The following is a 19157-nucleotide window of genomic DNA, read 5'->3' as shown; positions in this document are numbered from 1 at the left end:
TACTGTGTGGGAGGGGCGGGGGTGAGGGAGGGCCGCACTGTGTGGGAGGGGCGGGGAGTGAGGGAGGGCCGCACTGTGTGGGAGGGGCGGTGAGGAGGGAGGGCCGCACTGTGGGGGAGGGGCGGGGGTGAGGGAGGGCCGCACTGTGTGGGAGGGGCAGTGAGGGAGGGCCGCACTGTGTGGGGGGGGCGGGGTGAGGGAGGGCCGCACTGTGTGGGGGGGGCGGGGGTGAGGGAGGGCCGCACTGTGTGGGGGGGGGCGGGGTGAGGGAGGGCCGCACTGTGTGGGGGGGGCGGGGTGAGGGAGGGCCGCACTGTGTGGGGGGCCGGGGTGAGGGAGGGCCGCACTGTGTGGGGGGCGCGGGGTGAGGGAGGGCCGCACTGTGTGGGGGGGGCGGGGTGAGGGAGGGCCGCACTGTGTGGGAGGGCGGGGGTGAGGGAGCGGGGGAGGGAGCGCCCGCTGTGTTGGTGGGCCAGTTGAAGATGTAGAAACATAGAAACATAGACAATAGGTGCAGGAGGAGGCCATTCGGCCCTTCGAGCCGGCACCGCCATTCATTGTGATCATGGCTGATCATCCACAATCAGTAACCCGTGCCTGCCTTCTCCCCATACCCCCCTGATACCGTTAGCCCTAAGAGCTACATTTATGGATGCCTCTTTGAAAAGAGATGTTGAACTTCCAGCCCTTTGTTGACCTGTGGTACAGTTCAATGGTCACAGGGAAGGCCTGGTGCCTTAGTTGGAAGAACACTGACTGTCCTTGAGAGCTCAATGTTGTCGTGTAACTGTTCCAGAGTCTGACTCCAAAGTCCACGATTGGGGCAGAGGTGAATCAGAGAATGCCTTGCAGTTTGATTTATTCACGAAATGCTGGAGTAACTCAGCAGGTCAGGCAGCATCTCGGGAGAGAAGGAATGGGTGACGTTTCGGGTCGACCCGAAACGTCACCCATTCCTTCTCTCCCGAGATGCTGCCTGACCGCTGAGTTACTCCAGCATTTTGTGAATAACTCGATTTGTACCAGCATCCGCAGTTATTTTCTTATAGTACCTTGCAGTTCCTTCCTACACATGCTATCTAATCAGATCAGATAATACCGAACATAAATACATTCAAGTCAAACTCAAGAACAATAGGTAGAGCAAAGGGGAAGATACAGAGTGCAGACAATAGACAATAGACAATAGGTGCAGGAGTAGGCCATTCAGCCCTTCGAGCCAGCACCGCCATTCAATGCGACCATGGCTGATCACTCTCAATCAGTACCCCGTTCCTGCCTTCTCCCCATACCCCCTCACTCCGCTATCCTTAAGAGCTCTATCCAGCTCTCTCTTGAAAGCATCCAACGAACTGGCCTCCACTGCCTTCTGAGGCAGAGAATTCCACACCTTCACCACTCTCTGACTGAAAAAGTTCTTCCTCATCTCCGTTCTAAATGGCCTACCCCTTATTCTTAAACTGTGGCCCCTTGTTCTGGACTCCCCAACATGGGAACATGTTTCCTGCCTCTAATGTGTCCAATCCCCTAATTATCTTAAATGTTTCAATAAGATCCCCCCTCATCCTTCTAAATTCCAGACTATAGTTCTCAGTGCATTGTAGACAAAGTCCAATGTCCGCAATGGGGTAGAGGTGAATCGGACAGTGCCCTGGCTTATGGAAGGGCCATTCAGACACTCTGATAACAGAGGGAAAGAAGCAGTTCTTGAGTCTGGTGGTACACGCTTCCAAACGTCTGCACATTCTGCCCGATGGGAGCGGGGAGGGGAAGGAATGACTGGGGTGGGACAGGCTATTTCCCAGTGCCCATTCCTAAGCAACTTGTCTACCTGGACCAGCTTTATATAGGAAAATAACTGCAGATGCTGGTACAAATCGAAGGTATCACAAAACGCTGGAGTAACTCAGCGGGTCAGGCAGCATCTCTGGAGAGAAGGAATGGGTGACGTTTCGGGTCTCGACCTGAAATGTTGCCCATTCCTTCTCTCCAGAGATGCTGCCTGACCTGCTGAGTTACTCCAGCGTTTTGTGATACCTTCGATTTGGACCAGCTTCACATTGGAGAGATGCTACTAGTATTGTGACTGTTCTCACATCAGCTTGATATCCCATCTCAGCACACGTGATAATGATAAAACTGAAACTCAACTATTTTTTTTAACATAAACCTAACTATTATTGTTAACTTATCAAAAGAACATTGACACCAAATGCTGGAGAAACTCAGCGGGTCAGGCAGCATCTGTGGAGAGAAGGAATGGGTCTGAAGAAGGGTCTCGACCTGAAATGTTGCCCATTCCTTCTCTCCAGAGATGCAACTCTACAGCTGCGCCCCAGTTCTGCATGAGAATGTCATAAATCGTTTTCCAAGGACAGCATGACAGAATAACGACCCTAGCCCACCCCGACAGCCCACCCCAATCTCCCACCCAACGCCGGGACGACGGAGGAGCCAGCACCACCATTCAATGTGATCATGGCTGATCATTCTCAATCAGTACCCCGTTCCTGCCTTCTCCCCATACCCCTGACTCCGCTATCCTTAAGAGCTCTAACCAGCTCTCTCTTGAATGCATTCAGAGAATTGGCCTCACTGCCTTCTGAGGCAGAGAATTCCACAGATTCACAACTCTCTGACTGAAAAAGGACACTGGGGTGGGGGAGGGTGGGGGAGGGGGGGGGGAGGCAGGGGTGAGGGTTCACGCCGACCATCGATCTCCTGTTCAGTCTGAAGAAGGGTCTCGACCCGAAACGTCACCCATTCCCGAGACGCTGCCTGACCCGCTGAGTTACTCCAGCATTTTGTGAATAAATCCCGTTCACATCAGTCGTACGTTTTCCCCACTTTCTCATCTACCGCGATAGGACTAATCGACCTACAAACCCGCACATCTTCGGGGTGTGGGGGGAAACCGGAACACCCGGAGGAAACCCACGAGGTCACAGGGAGAACGTGCAAATTCCGCACGCAGACATCACCCGAGGTCAGGATCGAACGGGGTCTCTGGCGCCGTGGACAGCTGCTCTACCAGCTGCGCCTCTGTTTGGTTTGGTGCTGACGGTAGAGTTCCTTCCTGGAGTTTCATCACTCAGAGCAGTTTGGTTTACAATAGAGCTTTGCATTTATTTTGGGATCAAAGCAAAATTCAGCTCGCCCTTTTTGTTTAGGGCGCCTTGGGTGTCTAGAGGGATTAGATTTTGATCGCATCTACAGATTGCAAGAAGCCAAACTGAACACTCCTTGATTCTACACTCGTCAAAAAGCATTTTTGGCTCCTGTGAACACATACAAATATTAGCACAAAGCCGAAATGTTTGTTGCAACTGTATACAGATGCCATTATTTATTGCAAGATGAAGGAACTGCAGATAGACACAGAAAGATAGACACCAAATGCTGGAGTAACTCAGCGGACAGGCAGCATCTCTGGAGAGAAGGAATGGGTGACGTTTCGGGTCTGAAGAAGAGTCTCGACCAGAAACGTCACCCATTCCTTCTCTCCAGAGATGCTGCCTGACCCGCTGAGTTACTCCAGCATTTGGTGTCTATCTTTGGTGTCTGTCTATCTATGCATAAATATTGGCATCTTTATAAAATCATACTTATTCAGCAAACATTCTGCTATGCTCCGATATTTGTATTAGTATTCACAGGAGCCAGAAATGCTTGGTGAACGGATGTGGAACCAAGGGGTGTTCAGTTTGGCTTCTTGCGATCACAAACCCACGCAGGTCACGGGGAGAACGTACAAACTCCGTACAGACAGCACCCGTAGTCGGGATCGAACCCGGGTCTCCGGCGCTGCATTCGCTGTAAGGCAGCAACTCTACCGCTGTGTACAATGAACACAGTTTACAGTGACATTCACTGTAAACTGTGACACTGATTGCCTCTATAAACCTTTCCGGTTGTTGACTCTTAATTCGAGAGTCTGATGAAGCAAAAAAAAGTCACAAATCATTAATCGCCTTCTGTGAATCTCGTTTGTGACTGGAATGAAATCTGACAGACACTACCGAGAGCTATGACAGAAACTTGGTCAGGATACAAAGAAAATGTTCAATCTTGGCATTAATAAAGGACTGGGGAAATGTTTATCAAAATCCTCCTGCAAAGATTGGAAATTATTATGAAGGCAGACACAAAAGTCAAGTCAAGTCAAGTCACTTTTATTTGTACAGCACATTTAAAAACAACCCACGTTGACCAAAGTGCTGTACATCAGTTCAGGTACTAAGAAACGAACATACAATGGCACACAAACATAACAGCACATACATAAACAGTTCACAGCGCCCCCTCAGGGGGCCTCAGACGCTAGGGAGTAGAAATAGGTTTTGAGCCTGGACTTAAAGGAGTGGATGGAGGGGGCAGTTCTGATGGGGAGAGGGATGCTGTTCCACAGTCTAGGAGCTGCAACCGCAAAAGCGCGGTCACCCCTGAGCTTAAGCCTAGACCGTGGGGTAGTGAGTAGCCCCAAGTCGGCCGACCTGAGGGACCTGGAGATAGAGTGGGTTGGAAGATTTTTGATATGGGGGGGGGGGGAAGGCAAGCCCATTTAGGGCTTTGTATGTGAATAGGAGGGGCTGGAGTAACTCAGCGGGTCAGGCAGCATCTTGGGAGAGAAGGAATGGGTGACGTTTCCAGTCGTGAACCGTCTTCAGACTGAGAATCAGGGGGAAGGGTAACTAGAGATATAGACGGTACATAGAGAAAATGAACGGGAGATTTGCAAAAAGCAACAATGGTCAAGTTACCGTCTTTATCTCTTGGTTCTCTATCTCCTTTAGCAGGCAACTGAACCATCCTCCCACCACCAGAGTAATGCTGAGCTTCTATCTGCCTCTTTTATGACCCTCTGACAATCCGTGATCGGACTTTGCTGGCTTTACCTTGCACTAAAAGGTTATTTCCTTATCACTGTAAATGGCTATAAATCGTGTATTGTCTTTCCGCTGACTGGTTAGCGCACAACCAAAGCTTTTCACTGTACCTCGGTACGTGTGACAATAAACTAAACCGAAACTGACTTTCAGTGTGAAGAAGAATCTCGACCCGAAACGTCACCCATTCCTTCTCTCCAGAGATGCTGCCTGACCCGCTGAGTTACCCTATCATTTTTTGTGACTATCATCGACATAAACCAGCATCTTTTACAACGCTGTTATAGACACAATAGACAATAGACACAATAGACAATAGGTGCAGGAGGAGGCCATTCAGCCCTTCGAGCCAGCACCGCCATTCAATGTGATCATGGCTGATCATTCTCAATCAGTACCCCGTTCCTGCCTTCTCCCCATACCCCCTGACTCCGCTATCCTTAAGAACGCTATCCAGCTCTCTCTTGAATGCATTCAGAGAATTGGCCTCCACTGCCTTCTGAGGCAGAGAATTCCACAGATTCACAACTCTCTGACTGAAAAAGTTTTTCCTCATCTCAGTTCTAAATGGCCTACCCCTTATTCTTAAACTGTGGCCCCTGGTTCTGGACTCCCCCAACATTGGGAACATGTTTCCTGCCTCTAACGTGTCCAACCCCTTAATAATCTTATACGTTTCGATAAGATCTCCTCTCATCCGTCTAAATTCCAGTGTATACAAGCCTAGTCGCTCCAGTCTTTCAACATATGATAGTCCCGCCATTCTGGGAATTAACCTAGTAAACCTACGCTGCACGCCCTCAATAGCAAGAATATCCTTCCTCAAATTTGGAGACCAAAACTGCACACAGTACTCCAGGTGCGGTCTCACTAGGGCCCTGTACAACTGCAGAAGGACCTCTTTGCTCCTATACTCAACTCCTCTTGTTATGAAGGCCAACATTCCATTGGCTTTCTTCACTGCCTGCTGTACCTGCATGCTTCCTTTCAGTGATTGATGCACTAGGACACCCAGATCTCGTTGTACGTCCCCTGTTCCTAACGAGGCACGGTGGCATAGCGGTAGAGTTGCTGCCTTAAAGCACTTACAACGCCGGAGACCCGGGTTCGATCCTTGTTACGGGCGCCGTCTGTACGGAGTTTGTACGTTCTCCCTGTGACATGTGTAGGTTCTCTCCGGGTGCTCCGGTTTCCTCTCACTCCGAAGACGTACAGGTTTGGAGGTTGATTGGATTGGTATAAATGTAAATTGTCCCCTGGTGTGTGTAGGATAGTGTTAATGTGCGGGGATCGCTGGTCGGTGCGGACTCGATTGGCCGAAGGTATAGGAAAAAAAACTGCAGATGCTGGTTTAAATCGAAGGTGGACACAAAATGCTGGAGTAACTCAGCGGGTCAGGCAGCATCTCTGGAGATTCCTTCTCTCAAGAGACCCGCTGAGTTACTCCAGCATTTTGTGCCTACCGTCGATGGGCCGAAGGGCCTGTTTACGCGCTGTATCTCTAAACTGAACTAAATACTAAAACATAACTTTGTCCTCCAAACCGTAATCTGATTTTCTGTCATGGGTTTCCAGTTTGAATGATCATTCACTGCCGAGGGAGTTGAGGGATATCGATCAAGGGCAGGCAGAGGAGATTTGTTTATTTTGGCATGGTGTTCGGCACAGACATTGTGGGCCGAAGGGCCTGTTCCTGTGATGTACAGATTGACGTGTGGGAAGGAACCGCAGATGCTGGTTTACACTGAAGATGGACACAAAGTGCTGGAGTAACTCAGCGGGTCAGGCAGCATCTCTGGAGAGAAGGAATGGGTGACGTTTCGGGTCGAGACCCTTCTTCAGACTGAAAGGGGGGGGGGGGGAGGGAGGGGGGGGTGAACTGGAGGTGGGAGAAGGTCAGAACCAAGCAGGATGGTTCTATTTGCCTTCATTGGGAAAGGCTACTGAGAACGGAGATGAGGAAGAACATTTTCACCCAGAGAGTTGTGAATCTGTGGAAGGCAGTGGAGGCCAATTCAACAGACAATAGACAATGGACAATAGGTGCAGGAGGAGGCCATTCGGCCCTTCGAGCCAGCACCGCCATTCAATGTGATCATGGCTGATCATTCTCAATCAGTACCCCGTTCCTGCTTTCTCCCCATACCCCCTGACTCCGCTATCCTTAAGAGCTCTATCTAGCTGGATGCTTTCAAGAGAGAGCCAGATAGAGCTCTTAAAGATAGCGGAGTCAAGGGATATGGGGAGAGGGCAGGAACGGGGTACTGATAGTAGATGATCAGCCATGATCACAGTGAATGGCGGTGCTGGCACGAAGGGCTGAATGGCCTCCTCCTGCACCTATTGTCTATTGTCTATAAAACTTGGGAGTTCATGATGCTTGTGTACAAGTCATTGGTGAGGCAACATTTGGAGCACAGTGTGCAGTAATGGTCGCCCAGCTACATGAAGGATGACGGTAATTTGGAAAGGGTACAGACGTTGCTCGGGCTTGAGATATGGAGAGTGGTTGGGACTTGTTTCTTTGGAGTGTAGAAGGCCGAGAGGTGACCTTACTGAAGTGCACAAGATCGTGAGGGGCATGGAGAAAGTGAACACTCACAGTTTTGTCTCCCTTGAGGACTCTAAAACTAGAGGACACAGGTTCAGGGTGAGTGGATGGAGGTTTGACTGACATCAGAGGCAAACTGTTTAGTCAGAGGATATCTGCCAGAGCAAACTGTTGAATCAGGTGCAATGTGTAGGAAGGAACTGCAGATGCTGGTTTATATAAGAAAATAACTGCAGATGCTGGTACAAATCGAAGGTATTTATTCACAAAATGCTGGAGTAACTCAGCAGGTCAGGCAGCATCTCAGGAGAGAAGGAATGGGTGACGTTTCGGGTCGAGACCCTTCTTCAGACTGATGTCAGGGGGGCGGGACAAAGGAAGGATATAGGTGGAGACAGGAAGATAGAGGGAGAACTGGGAAGGGGGAGGGGAAGAGAGGGACAGAGGAACTATCTAAAGTTGGAGAAGTCGATGTTCATACCACTGGGCTGTTGGTTTAAACCCAAGATAGACGCAAAATGCTGGAGTAACTCAGCGGGACAGGCAGCATCTCCGGAGAGAAGGAATGGGTGACGTTTCGGGTCGAGACCCTTCCTCAGACAGATCCGGCTACAATTATGACTTTGAAAAGACTGGTGGCTGGAGGTAGAGTTGCTGCCTTACAGCCCTTGCAGCGCCAGAGACCCGGGTTCGATCCCGACTACGGGCGCTGCCTGTACGGAGTTTGTACGTTCTCCCCGTGACCTGCGTGGGTTTTCTCCGAGAGCTTTGGTTTCCTCCCACACTCCAAAGACGTGCGGGTTTGTAGGTTATTTGGCTGGGTGTAAGTGTAAATTGTCCCTCGTGTGTAGAGGGTGGTGTTAATGTGCAGGGATCGCTGGTCGGTGCAGACTCGGTGGGCCGAAGGGCCTGTTTCTGCCCTGTATCCTGAAACTAAACTAAACTAATCTGAAAGACATTTGGACAGATACATGGGTAGGAAGATGTTTAGAGGGATATGGAGCAAACCGCACCTGGAGTACTGTGTGCAGTTTTGGTCTCCAAATTTGAGGAAGGATATTCTTGCTATGGAGGGCGTGCAGCGTAGGTTCACTAGGTTAATTCCCGGAATGGCGGGACTGTCGTATGTTGAAAGGCTGGAGCGATTGGGCTTGTATACACTGGAATTTAGAAGGATGAGGGGAGATCTTATTGAAACATATAAGATAATTAGGGGATTGGACACATTAGAGGCAGGAAACATGTTCCCAATGTCTATTGTCAAACACAGGCAAATGTGTCTAGCCCAGTATGCCAGTCTGAAGAAGGGTCTCGACCCGAAATGCCACCCATTCCTTCTCTCCAGAGATGCTGCCTGTCCCGCTGAGTTACTCAGGCATGTTGTGTCCACCTTCTATGTCATCTTGCAAGGTCAGGGTGAGGTGGGACGAAGGGCCTGTTTACGTGTTGTGCTCCAAATGCGGCCAAACCAAAGTGGCTTCCTGACTCATATACAGAGAGTCATGAGAAGTTGGGGCAGCGCGGTAGAGTTGCTGCCTCACAGCGCCAGAGACCCGGGTTCGATCCCGACCGCGGGTGCCGTCTGTACAGATGTTTGTTTGTACGTTCTCCCCGTGACCCGCGTGGGTTTTATCCGGGTGCTCCGGTTTCCTCCCACACTGGGAGGCAGAATGTGGGGCACAGCGGTAACAGTGCCCGGGGTATGGGGAGTAACATTTCCCGGGCATACAGGGGTAACCGTGCCCAGGGTATGGGGAGTAGCATTGCCCTGGCATACAGGGGTAACCGTGCCCGGGGTATGGGGAGTAACATTGCCCAGGCATACAGGGGTAACCGTGCCTGGGGTATGGGGAGTAGCATTGCCCGGGCATACAGGGGTAACCGTGCCCGGGGTATGGGGAGTAGCATTGCCCGGGCATACAGGGGTAACTGTGCCTGGGGTATGGGGAGCAGCATTGCCCGGGCAGGCGGGGGTAACAGTGCCTGGGGTATGGGGAGTAGCATTGCCCGGGCAGGCGGGGGTAACAGTGCCCGGGGTATGGGGAGTAGCATTGCCCGGGCATACAGTGGTAACCGTGCCCGGGGTATGGGGAGTAGCATTGCCCGGGCATACAGGAGTAACTGTGCCCGGGGTATGGGGAGTAGCATTGCCCGGGCAGGCGGGGGTAACTGTGCCCGGGGTATGGGGAGTAGCATTGCCCGGGCAGGCGGGGGTAACAGTGCCCGGGGTATGGGGAGTAGCATTGCCCGGGCATACAGGGGTAACAGTGCCTGGGGTATGGGGGTAACATTGCCCGGGCATACAGGAGTAACTGTGCCCGGGGTATGGGGAGTAACATTGCCCGGGCATACAGGGGTAACTGTGCCCGGGGTATGGGGAGTAACATTGCCCGGGCAGGGGGAGTAACAGTGCCCGGGGTATGGGGAGTAACATTGCCCGGGCAGGGGGAGTAACAGTGCCCGGGGTATGGGGAGTAACATTGCCCGGGCAGGGGGGGCCATGGGGGTAAGTGGCCGGTGCTGGAGGCAGAACCTGGGGTACGGAGGTACCCCACTCACTGGGTTGGGGCAATGCCCGGGTTGGGAGAGGGAGGTAACAGTGCCCAGACTAGAGGAAGAGTCTAGGGTATGGGGCTGGCTGGGGGCAGTGCCAGGGGGCACGGACCGGATCCTGACCCTGACCCGTGCTCGCTGCCCCCCCCCCCCCGCAGGCTGTTTGAGACGCACCCGGAGTGCAATGACGTCTTCTTCATGTTCCGCGACATCGACGACCTGAAGATGAGCAAGGAGCTGCAATCACACGGGCTGCGGTGAGGGGGGGTACGGGGGGGGGGGGCACGGGGGGGAGCACGGGGGGTGGGGGGAGAGGAAGGCCAAAAGATGGGGGGAGAGGAAGGAGAACAGAGGGGATAGGAGAGAGAAGGGTGGAGCAGTGGGGGAGGGGAGGGGAGGAGCAGAGGGGGGAGGAGTGGAGAGAGGGCGGGGGGGGGTGGGAGGAGGGGGGGTGGGAGGAGGGGGGGAGGAATGGGGAGAGGAAGGCCAAGAGATGGGGGGAGGAGAGGAGGGAGAACAGAGGGGATAGGAGAGAGAATGGTGGAGCAGTGGGGGAGGGGGGAGGGGTGGAGAGGGGGAGGAGGGGGGGGGGGAGTGGGGAGAGGAAGGCCAAGCGATGGGGGGAGAGGAGGGGAGGAGGGAGAACAGAGGGGATAGGAGAGGGAAGGGTGGAGCAGTGGGGGAGGGGAGAGGAGGAGCAGAGGGGGGAGGAGTGGGGATTGGAGGGGAGGGGGCGAGGTGGGGAGGGTGAGGGGGGGGGAGTAGATGGCGAGGAGTTGGCAGGGGCTGTAGAGTTTGGTTGGCTTGGGCGTTGGGCCAAAGGGCATGTATCAGTGATCCATGTCTCCAGGAAGGTTCCAAGTGCTCACAAGGATGGTGGGTGTATGGAACGAGTTGCCGGAGGAGGCCGAGACTATTGCAAAGATTATGAAACATGTAGACAGGTACATGGCCAGGACAGGCTCAGAGGGATTTGGGCCTCAGAGGCGGGCAGGGTGTAGATGGGGCATGTTGGCAAGTTGGGTCGTAGGTAGGTTTTTGCCAACTGTCCCGTATTAGCCGGGACATCCCGTATCTTGGGCTAAATTGGTTTGTCCCGTACTGGACCGCCCTTGTCCCCGTATTAGTAGGGTTGCCAACTTCCTCACTCCCAAATACGGGACAAAGGGTGACCCACGTGACCTCGCCCAGCCAGCGGCCACGTGCGCCATTGGTGGAGCGGGAGCACGTGGCCGCTGGCTGGGCGAGGTCACGTGGGGCGCGGGGCGGTGACGTCACCCTTATTTGGGAGTGAGGAAGTTGGCAACTCCAACCATTATCCTCCTTAGAACTGCTGCCGACACATCAATATCAATGAAGTGTGACTGTTCTTTCTAAAGAACATTGATTTCTCAATGTTATTGTCCGATGCAATACTTGGAATGGATGAATTGATTTCTGGGGAAACTATTGGAGAGAGGTTCATAAATTCTCGGAGCAGAATTAGGCCATTTGGCCCATCGAGTCTACTCCTCCATTCAATCATGGCTGATCTATCTCTCCCTCACAACCCCATTCTCCTGCCCTCTCCCCATAACCCCTGACACCCGTACAATAGACAATAGGTGCAGGAGGAGGCCATTCGGCCCTTCGAGCCAGCACCGCCATTCAATGTGATCATGGCTGATCATTCTCAATCAGTACCCCGTTCCTGCCTTCTCCCCATACCCCCTGACTCCGCTATCCTTAAGAGCTCAATCCAGCTCTCTCTTGAACGCATTCAGAGAATTGGCCTCCACTGCCTTCTATCATATCACATCATATCATATATATACAGCCGGAAACAGGCCTTTTCGGCCCTCCAAGTCCGTGCCGCCCAGTGATCCCCGTACATTAACACTATCCTACACCCACTAGGGACAATTTTTACATTTACCCAGCCAATTAACCTACATACCTGTACGTCTTTGGAGTGTGGGAGGAAACCGAAGATCTCGGAGAAAACCCACGCAGGTCACGGGGAGAACGTACAAACTCCTTACAGTGCAGCACCCGTAGTCAGGATCGAACCTGAGTCTCCGGCGCTGCATTCGCTGTAAAGCAGCAACTCTACCGCTGCGCTACCGTGCCGCCCTGATGCAGAGAATTCCACAGATTCACAACTCTCTGACTGAAAAGGTTTTTCCTCATCTCAGTTCTAAATGGCCTACCCCTTATTCTTAAACTGTGTGGCCCCTGGTTCTGGACTCCCCCAACATTGGGAACATGTTTCCTGCCTCTAACGTGTCCACCCCTTAATAATCTTATACGTTTCGATAAGATCTCCTCTCATCCTTCTAAATTCCAGTGTACTAATCAATAATTTATCTAGGTATCTCTGCCTTAAAAATATCCATTGACTTGGCCTCCACAGCCTTCTGTGGCAATGAATCCCACACCCTCTAACTAGAGAAATTCCTGCTCGTCTCCTCTCTAAAGGAACGACTCCTGGTCCTAGACTCTCCCACCAGTGGAAACATCCCCTCTCCATCCACTTGCCAAAGAGAAAGGAGGAAGTGTAGACGCTGATTTACAACAACAAAAAATAGAGGCAAAATGCTGGAGTAACTCATCAACTCTGGAGAACAAGGGTCGGTGACGTTTTGGGTCAGGAGCCTTCTTCATACCGAAGACCAAAGAAGGATCCCACCACGAAACGTCACTAATCCATGTTCTCCAAAGATACCCGCTGAGTTACTCCAGCACTTTTTGTGCAGAGAACCAATTAGTGGAGCCCACTTCAGCCCAACTTGCCCACACTGACAAACATGTCCCATCTACGCTGTGAGGGGTGGAGGGGGGGGGAGGGGAGAAATGGGTGTGAATTAAGGTGGGGCAAAAGGGGAAGAGAGAGCAGTGAGACAAGCAGGGGGGAAGTGTGGATTCAGGTGGGGAACAGGGAAGAGAGGGGGAGGAAAGTTGGAGAGAGGGAGGGGGTGGGTGATCGTGGGTGACCTGAACCCTTGCTTCTCCTGTTGCAGGGTGATGTCTTTCATTGAGAAGAGTGTGGCACGATTGGATCAGGAAGAGAAACTGGAGCAGCTGGCCTTTGACCTTGGCTACAGTCACTGCCGCTACAACGCCCCACCCAAATACTACCCAGTAAGTCCGGTCGGCGTTAAAACCGCAGAACCAGGGTGTAAGATATCAGTGCTTTAGCAGGTAGATCGAAACAAAGCACAGGTTTTCAGTGCACGCTGTTGCCAGAGTGTGTCTTCTTTATCTTTACAAAAGTACACTGCACTTACTCACACACATTAACAAGACTGATAAGATGATGAATATATCACAACACAAATCATACCACTCAGTTCGCGAAGTTACAGTTACCATTACAAAAAAATTATTACACAGGGTTGAATGCCCGAGTAACTCAGCGGGTCGGGCAGCATCTCTGGAGAACATGGATAGGTGACATTTCGGGTCGGGACCCTTCTTCAAACTGGGTTTGCATCCATCGTTTAACGAGTGTTATAGACTCTTGGCCCTTCACGCCTGCACCGATCACCAACAACTCTGCCTGTACTGTGCACGTTCAGGGGCAACTTTCTCACACAAAGAGTGGTGGGTGTATGGAATGAGGTGCCAGAGGAGGTAGCTGAGGCAATGTTTAAGAAACAGCTAGACTGGTACATGGATAGGACAGGTTTGGAGGGATATGGGCCAAACGTGGGCGGGTTGGACTAGTGTAGCTGGGACATGTTGGGTCGACGAGCCTGTTTCCAAGTTGTGTCGCTCTATGAATCCACAATTTCTACGTGCAGGCAGATAAGAGTTGGTCTTGGCATGATTTTCGGTACGGATATCGAAACATGTAAGATTATTAAGGGGTTGGACACGTTAGAGGCAGGAAACATGTTCCCAATGTTGGGGGAGTCCAGAACCAGGGGCCACACAGTTTAAGAATAATGGGTAGGCCATTTAGAACGGAGATGAGGAAAAACTTTTTCAGTCAGAGAGTTGTGAATCTGTGGAATTCACTGCCTCAGAAGGCAGTGGAGGCCAATTCTCTGAATGCATTCAAGAGAGAGCTGGATAGAGCTCTTAAGGATAGCGGAGTCAGGGGGTGTGGGGAGAAGGCAGGAACGGGGTACTGATTGAGAATGATCAGCCATGATCACATTGAATGGCGGTGCTGGCTCGAAGGGCCGAATGGCCTCCTCCTGCACCTATTGTCTATTGTCTATTGACATTGTGGGCCAAATAGCCTGTTCGTGTGCTGTTCTATGTTCTGCCTTCTGCTCTCCTTGACTCTACAAAGTCAATGCCAGTTAGTTCAGTTCGCAATATGACACTATGATGCCCGGGGGCGGATGTAATCCTGGAAAAGGGGCAGTGGGTCGGCTTGGGCTAAGCCCTCGTCTGCCTGGTGCCTTGACCCCCGAATGACCAGCGATGTTCCCATCTTGGCTTGTGTGGGGACGGGTCGGGACGTGTTCAGTAATGGCCTTGTCCCCCTGTTTCTCCTCAGTACATCGGGGCGACATTCACCTCGGTGGTCAAACCAATGTATTTTCCAATAATCAATCATTGCAATAATATATACAGTACAAAACAAAACCAAACAAACTCACCACCATAATACAAAATCGCCCAATTATCTAAACAAATATTCTTATATACATAGCTAAATATACTATAATACAAAGGTCGACACAAAATGCTGGAGTAACTCAGCGGGTCAGGCAGCATCTCTGGAGAGAAGGAATGGGTGACGTTTCGGGTCGAGACCCTTCTTCAGACTGATGTCAGGGGAGGGGGCGGGACAAAGATAGGATGTAGTCAGAGACAGTCAGACTAGTGGGAGAACTGGGAAGGGGGGGCGGGGATAGAGAGGGAAAACAAGGGCTATCTGAAGTTAGAGAAGTCAATGTTCATACCGCTGGGGTGTAAACTGCCCAAGCGAAATATGAGGTGCTGTTCCTCCAATTTGCGCTGGGCCTCACTCTGAGGCCCAGGACAGAAAGGTCAGATTGGGAATGGGAGGGGGAGTTGAAGTGCTGAGCCACCGGGAGATCAGGCAGGTTAAGACGGACCGAGCGGAGGTGTTGAGCGAAACGATCGCCGAGCCGTCGCTTGGTCTCGCCGATGTAGAGAAGTTGACACCTGGAACAGCGTCCTTCCTCCACTGTTATACAATTATGCTTCCTATGCTATTATACAACTTTCTTCAATCCTTGTTAAGGATGCATTCCACCCCCCGCGGTGCCCAGCGGTCCTGGAAAACCCCCAGGGTGCCCGTGGACAGAGCGTAGTCCCTTTCTAGCGCCGCCCGGACGTGGACGAAACCCCGGAAAAGCCCTCGTCTGCGTGGCGCCGTGACCCACGAATGACCGGTGGTGTTCCCATCTTGGTCTGTGTGGGATCGGTAGGGTCACCAACTGTCCCGTATTTGCCGGGACATCCCGTATTTTGGGCTGAATTGGTTTGTCCCGTACGGGACCGCCCTTGTCCCGTATTAGTAGGGTTGCCAACTTCCTCACTCCCAAATAAGGGACAAAGGGTGACGTCACCGCCCCGCGCCCCACGTAACCTCACCCAGCTGGCGTCCACGTGCTCCCGCTCCACCAATGGCGGCCGCCGGGGCCGGGTGAGGTCACGTGGGGCGCGGGGTGGTGACGTCACCTTGTCCCGTATTTGGGAGTGAGGAAGTTGGCAAGCGTGGGCTTCGGGGAGGCGCGGGGACGGTTGAAGTAACGGCCTTGCCCCCCTGTTTCTCCACAGTACGTCGGGGTGCAGTTCATCGCGGTGGTCAAACCAATACTGAAGGACCAATGGACAGCGGAGGTGGAGCAGGCCTGGGAGGTAGGCTTTAAACATTGGTCACAGGAGCAGGGCGGGACCATTCAGCCCCTCTCAGACCTGCTACCCCATTTAATGGAATGGAGAGGAAGTACCAGAGGGCGAAGGGAGTGAGATGGGGGAGAGGGTTCGGGGAGGGGGGATGAGTGGGATGGGGAGGGGGTTACCAGATGTGGGGGGGGGGGAGAATGAGTGAGATGAGGGAGGGTGTTAGGGGACGTGGAGAGAGAGAGTGAGATAAGGGAAGGGGTTACGAGAGGGGGGGAGATTAGGGAGAGCGTTACGGGAGTGGGGAGGGGGGGAGAGGAACGATCGTGGGAGTGCGTGTAGAGTAACTGCAGCCTTTCACACAGAGGGTGGTGGGTGTATGGAATAAGCTGCCAGAGGAGGTCGTTGAGGCTGGGACTATCCCAACGTTTAAGAAACAGTTAGACAGGTACATGGATAGGACAGGTTTGGAGGGATATGGACCACGCGCGGGCGGGCAGGTGGGACTAGTGTAGCTGGGGCATGTTGGCCGGTGTGGGTAATCTGGGCTGAAGGGCCTGTTTCCACGATGTATGACTCTATGACTCTGCTTGCACAGTGCCTGTTCGACTACCTGACCAGCACAATGAAGAGGGGCTACCAGGAGGCCGAGCAGAGAAACAAGGTCCACCAGGCCGGCCATTCAACCCGGAAAGCTGCAGCCGCCAGCAGCAGTGGCAACGCTATCTGAGAGGCCGTGTGTTAGACGGGACCACGGGTGGATTGGAGTCAGAGGAGTCAAGTTAAACACAAAATGCTGGAGTAACTCAGCGGGATGGGCAGCATCTCTGGAGAGTAGGAATGGGTGACTCTTCCGGTCCAGACTCTTTTTCAGACAGTTCTATAGTCTGAAGAAGGGTCTGATAGAAACATAGAAAATAGGTGCAGGAGGAGGCCATTCGCCCTTCGAGCCAGCACCGCCATTCATTGTGATCATGGCTGATCATCCACAGTCAGTAACCCGTGCCTGCCTTCTCCCCATATCCCTTGATCCCGCTAGCCCCTAGAGCTCTATCTAACTCTCTCTTAAATTCATCCAGTGATTTGACCGCCACTGCCCTCTGTGGCAGAGAATTCCACAAATTCACAACTCTCTGGGTGAAAAAGTTCCTTCTCACCTCAGTCTCGACACCAAACGACACCCATTCCTTTTCATAGAAACATAGAAAATAGGTGCAGGAGTAGGCCATTCAGGCCTTCGAGCCAGCACCGCCATTCAATGTGATCATGGCTGATCATCCACACTCAGTTGCCCGTTCCTGTTTTTTCAGATAAGCTTCAATGTTTTCTCATTTTATTGGTTTGCGTTCAAGTTTAGTGACGTTGCCTCTCTTTCCTGTCAGTCCAACCTCCCCCCCCCACCTCCCCATCTCCCGGTTGCCAAGCACTTTAACTCCCCCTCCCATTCCCACACTGACCTTTCTGTCCTGGGTCTCCTGCATTGTCAGAGTGAGGCCCAATGCAAATTGGAGGAACAGCCTCTCATATATTTTGCGTGGGCAGTATGAATATTGATTTCTCTAACTTCAAGTAACCCTTGCATGCCCTCTCTCTCCATCCCTCCCCCACTCAATTCACACCAGCTTCATGTTCACACCTAGCAAACAGATAACAATGGCCTGCTCCCTTTACCATCGTTACTTTTTTTGTAAATCTTTCATTCATCCGCACTGTATCTCCAAACTAAACTACCATAAACTAAATCGAAAGCCTCAGCAGGTTTAGAACAGCAATTGGGAATAGAGAAGAGGGGAGTTTGTTTAATGTGATATTTTAGTTTTTAGTTTTAGCTTTAGAGATACAGCGTGGAAACAGGCCCTTCGGCCCACCGGGTCCACGCCGACCAGCGATCCCCGCACATTAACACTCTGCTGCACACATTCGGGACAATTGAGTTGCATTCACACCAAGCCAATTAACCTACACACATGTACGTTTTTTGAGTGTGGGAGGAAACGGAAGTTCTCGGGGAAATCCCACGCAGGTCACGGGGAGAATATACAAATATACAGACAAGCACTCGAATGCGGATGGAGAGAGAGGGCATGCAAGGGTTACTTGAAGTTAGAGAGATCAATATTAATACTGCCCAAGCAAATTATAAACATAGCACAAAAAGTAAGGAAATTTGTGTTTGGTAGATTATTTCTTTGTTGTAACAATGCTTCTTGGCAATAAATCTTATACCGTTGGAAAGCCTGTTTATTTCCCTTTTAAATGGTGCCACATTTGTAAGGAACATGCATTTGTGGGATGAGCAGCAGAGCTGAGTATATGGGTTGCGCCCATGAAAAATTTGCCAAATCTTCTCTGCCAATGCCAAACAGCTTATTCTGCTGTTGCTATTGACTCTTGTTTTGAGCTTCTGGTACCCTCAGGTGCTGACAATCAGGTGCCTGATTGGCACCTGATTGGCAGCATCGGTGAGCATGGGCCCTGCTACAGTGGTCAGTAGGTGTCTGCTCCAAGAATCGGCATGCCACGTTTGACTGATCTGGATAGGGCCCGTGCGATAGGGCAACTTCAAGCTGGTGTTCCGCAAAACCAAGTTGCGGCATTATTTGGAGTGAGCCCTAGTACCATCTCCAAAGTGAAGGCCAAGTTCCATATAACGGGGGATGTCAGAGACAGGCCGCGAAGTGGGCATCCCAGGAAGACGACACCCGAAGAAGACCGTTTCCTCACCCTGTCAGCACTTGGGAACCGTAGGCTGTCTTCTACAGATTTGCAGTCAAGGTTTGCAGGACGATATGGCCGGAGGCTCTCTGCCCAGACAATTCGGAACAGACTGCACGCAGCCGATCTCCGGTCTCATAGGGCTGCCAGGAGGCCTGCCATGACTGCCCTTCACCGTCAGGCCCGTTTGCGCTGGTGTCGGCAACACGTGCACTGGAACCTGAACATGTGGAGGAACGTTATGTTCAGCGATGAGTCCAGATTCTGCCTACGGCAGTTGGATCATAGGGTCAAAGTGTGGAGAAGACGCGGAGAATGCAATGCTGATTGCTGCACCGATAGAGTAACATCTTTTGGTGGAGGCAGTGTGATGGTGTGGGGCAGCATCTCCCTCACTGGAAAAACGAGGCTTGTCATCATTGGAGGCAATCTCAATGCAGAGAGATATCGAGATGAGATTCTGCAACCAGTGGCAATCCCATATCTCCACAGTCTGCGACCGAACTCTATCTTCCAAGATGACAATGCTCGCCCCCACAGAGCAGGGTTTCTCAGAGACTACCTTCAGAATTTGGGAGTGGAGAGGATGGAATGGCCTGCCAGCAGTCCTGACCTCAACCCCATTGAACACTTGTGGGATCAGC

At 52.0% G+C, this 19157-nt stretch overlaps 1 protein-coding gene across 1 annotated transcript; it reads left to right on the top strand.

Moving 5' to 3' along the window:
• The first annotated feature begins 10065 nt into the window (after positions 1-10065).
• Positions 10066-17987, top strand: xgb (x globin). The gene is made up of 4 exons (XM_078430955.1): positions 10066-10247; positions 12990-13110; positions 15733-15813; positions 16397-17987. The coding sequence occupies exons 1-4, from the start codon at positions 10066-10068 to the stop codon at positions 16526-16528; spliced, it is 516 nt and encodes a 171-aa protein (XP_078287081.1). The 3' UTR covers positions 16529-17987.
• The last annotated feature ends 1170 nt before the right edge of the window (positions 17988-19157 follow it).

This window comes from Rhinoraja longicauda, chromosome 41 (assembly GCF_053455715.1).
Source record: "Rhinoraja longicauda isolate Sanriku21f chromosome 41, sRhiLon1.1, whole genome shotgun sequence".
In the NCBI taxonomy this organism is placed as follows: Eukaryota; Metazoa; Chordata; class Chondrichthyes; order Rajiformes; family Arhynchobatidae; genus Rhinoraja; species Rhinoraja longicauda.
This window is presented reverse-complemented; position numbering and strand designations above follow the sequence as displayed.

What these genes read in the sequence shown, in the direction of transcription:
- xgb (XM_078430955.1), top strand. Translation starts at nt 10,066, where the DNA reads ATGGGGCTGGCTGGGGGCAGTGCCAGGGGGCACGGACCGGATCCTGAC. An exon ending in CTGCAATCACACGGGCTGCG is followed by an intron (nt 10,248 to 12,989) that starts GTGAGGGGGGGT and finishes CTCCTGTTGCAG; the next exon opens with GGTGATGTCTTTCATTGAGA. An exon ending in CCCCACCCAAATACTACCCA is followed by an intron (nt 13,111 to 15,732) that starts GTAAGTCCGGTC and finishes GTTTCTCCACAG; the next exon opens with TACGTCGGGGTGCAGTTCAT.